Here is a 2,500-nt window from a genome sequence, read left to right as displayed (position 1 = left end):
TGTGTGATATTTACGGAAGGAGTCTCCGGCGTTTTGGAAAAGAAACTTCGGGACTGGAAAAGAGACTTCGGGACGGAGCAGCTTCTGTTGTACGGCGCCTCTGTGATAGAACAGCAGCACTGTGAACAGATTATACAACAGAATTACAGATTGGGATTCTATTGTTAATAAATCAGTGGAATTGGCTGTTGTGTGGGGGTCACGGTGGCTTAGTGGTTAGCACGTTCGCCTCACACCTCCAGGGTTGGGGGTTCGATTCCCGCCTCCGCCTTGTGTGTGTGGAGTTTGCATGTTCTCCCCGTGCCTCGGGGGTTTCCTCCTCTTACTCCGGTTTCCTCCCCCGGTCCAAAGACATGCATGGTAGGTTGATTGGCATCTCTGGAAAATTGTCTGTAGTGTGTGATTGCGTGAGTGAATGAGAGTGTGTGTGTGTGTGCCCTGCGATGGGTTGGCACTCCGTCCAGGGTGTATCCTGCCTTGATGCCCGATGACGCCTGAGATAGGCACAGGCTCCCCGTGACCCGAGGTAGTTCGGATAAGCGGTAGAGAATGAATGGCTGTTGTGTGTGGGCGGGGCATACACTCACTCATTCCCTCTCTCTTCCTCCGTCAATCACAGCGACACTAGCCAATCAGCCAATCATTTGCGTCTCTGAGCTCATGTATGTGGAAGAGGGTAGATCGCTCGTTCCTACCGGTGTGTCTACGCCGCACATGACTAGTCACGTGCAGCAGGTCTAAAAAGATGCAGTTTTCACGTGTCTCTGAGAAAGCAGGTCTGACTGGTAGCTATGGTGTGAGAGAGGAGGGAACGTACCAAGATGAAAGTGGAACAGGGAATCGGTCCATCCCTGTGCTCGTCCCTCATCGAAGTTCTCGCTCAGTGTCTTTTACGTTCTTTCTCCAACGATCTTGTCTTTTCTCTTCATACAGAGGAGAACGAGGTTCGCACCATGATGGACCCCAACTCTAAGAACAACAGCAAGCTACAGGAGCTGACGAAGGTGAGGACGAGGACGTAAAGGTTCCGAGTCCCGCAGTCCGTTCGAGCGAGTCACGGTTTAACCACGATGTCTCACTCAGGTTCTCGTCGACTGGATCAACGACGTGCTGGTCGGCGAGAGGATCATCGTTAAGGACCTGGCAGAGGATCTGTACGACGGACAAGTTCTGCAGAAGCTCTTCGGTGAGGATCCGTTCCAACACCACGGTGGTGATCAGGTCATGTCCTCCAAATTAAAGGAGCGCTGTGTGAATTAACGGTAAACTTCCCTCTCGCGTCTAAACCTCATGATGACTTCGAGACGATTAACAGCAATGAGCAGAGCTGAGCAGAATCAGTTCACGCCCAGGACGTGGAAAGAAAAGAAACAAACGCACTGCGTCTTTTAACCTAAAAGGATTTTATTCGACCTTGTTTTATTTATTTTTTTAAAGCATCTATTCGTGTTGTAAATCTGTTCATCTCAACAAATACAGTTTGACCAAATACAGCGACCAGATCCCCGTCAGCTCCAGAATTATTGGCACCCCCTATAAAGACGAGCGAAAACGTGACGGTTAATTAATTTGATCTCACACCGAAGCAAATGCATTATAAAATAATACGTTATTAACTTATCATAAATAAATGTCTAGAGCGTTCAATGTAACGTACAGTAGAGTAGCAAAAAACAAATAATCAAACAGCGATGTAAAAACATGGAGCAGATAAAATAAAAGCTGGTGAGAAAATACAAAGCCTGAGGACGAATATGTAGAATAAATTTCACTATTAATATTAAAATAAGCTGGAAAAATAAATAGGTGTTTAAAAAAAAATATGAAAAAAAATGTTTAATATGTGCATAATTGGGTGGCACGATGGCTTAGTGGTTAGCACGTTCGCCTCACACCTCCAGGGTTGGGGGTTCGATTCCCGCCTCCACCTTGTGTGTGTGGAGTTTGCATGTTCTCCCTGTGCCTCGGGGGTTTCCTCCGGGTACTCCGGTTTCCTCCCCCGGTCCAAAGACATGCATGGAAGGTTGATTGGCATCTCTGGAAAATTGTCCGTAGTGTGTGATTGCGTGAGTGAATGAGAATGTGTGTGTGCCCTGCGATGGGTTGGCACTCCGTCCAGGGTGTATCCTGCCTTGATGCCCGATGACGCCTGAGATAGGCACAGGCTCCCCGTGACCCGAGGTAGTTCGGATAAGCGGTAGAAGATGAATGAATGAATGAATGTGCGTAATTCTTCAGTCGTGTCCTTCCGCTGACTCGCACGTGTCTCTCTGTCCTCCTCGTTCCTGGTGTTTCAGAGAAGCTGGAGGGAGAGAAGCTGAACGTGGCCGAGGTCACGCAGTCGGAGATCGCTCAGAAGCAGAAGCTCCAGACGGTCCTCGAGCGCATCAACGAGGTTCTCAACGTCTCCCTCAGAAACACCAAGTGGAACGTCGACTGTAAGCCTGAGGAAATGTTCTACCTGAACGTCAAGATGATCGCTGGTGGCTGTAGCGCAGTG

The 2,500-nt window shown here is 48.7% G+C and overlaps 1 protein-coding gene across 1 annotated transcript in view; it reads left to right on the top strand.

Moving 5' to 3' along the window:
- parvaa (parvin, alpha a) overlaps positions 1–2,500 on the top strand; it is a 16,959-nt gene that overhangs the window by 7,858 nt on the left and 6,601 nt on the right. The window contains exons 3-5 of the mRNA XM_060885535.1: positions 934–1,004; positions 1,084–1,186; positions 2,298–2,438. Coding sequence (XP_060741518.1) covers positions 934–1,004; positions 1,084–1,186; positions 2,298–2,438 — 315 coding nt within the window. The remainder of the gene's footprint in view (positions 1–933; positions 1,005–1,083; positions 1,187–2,297; positions 2,439–2,500) is intronic.

The sequence above is a fragment of the Tachysurus vachellii genome, chromosome 13, assembly GCF_030014155.1.
Source record: "Tachysurus vachellii isolate PV-2020 chromosome 13, HZAU_Pvac_v1, whole genome shotgun sequence".
Classification (NCBI taxonomy): Eukaryota; Metazoa; Chordata; class Actinopteri; order Siluriformes; family Bagridae; genus Tachysurus; species Tachysurus vachellii.
The sequence above is the reverse complement of the archived record's forward strand: the minus strand, read 5'-3'. Positions and strand labels throughout refer to the sequence as shown.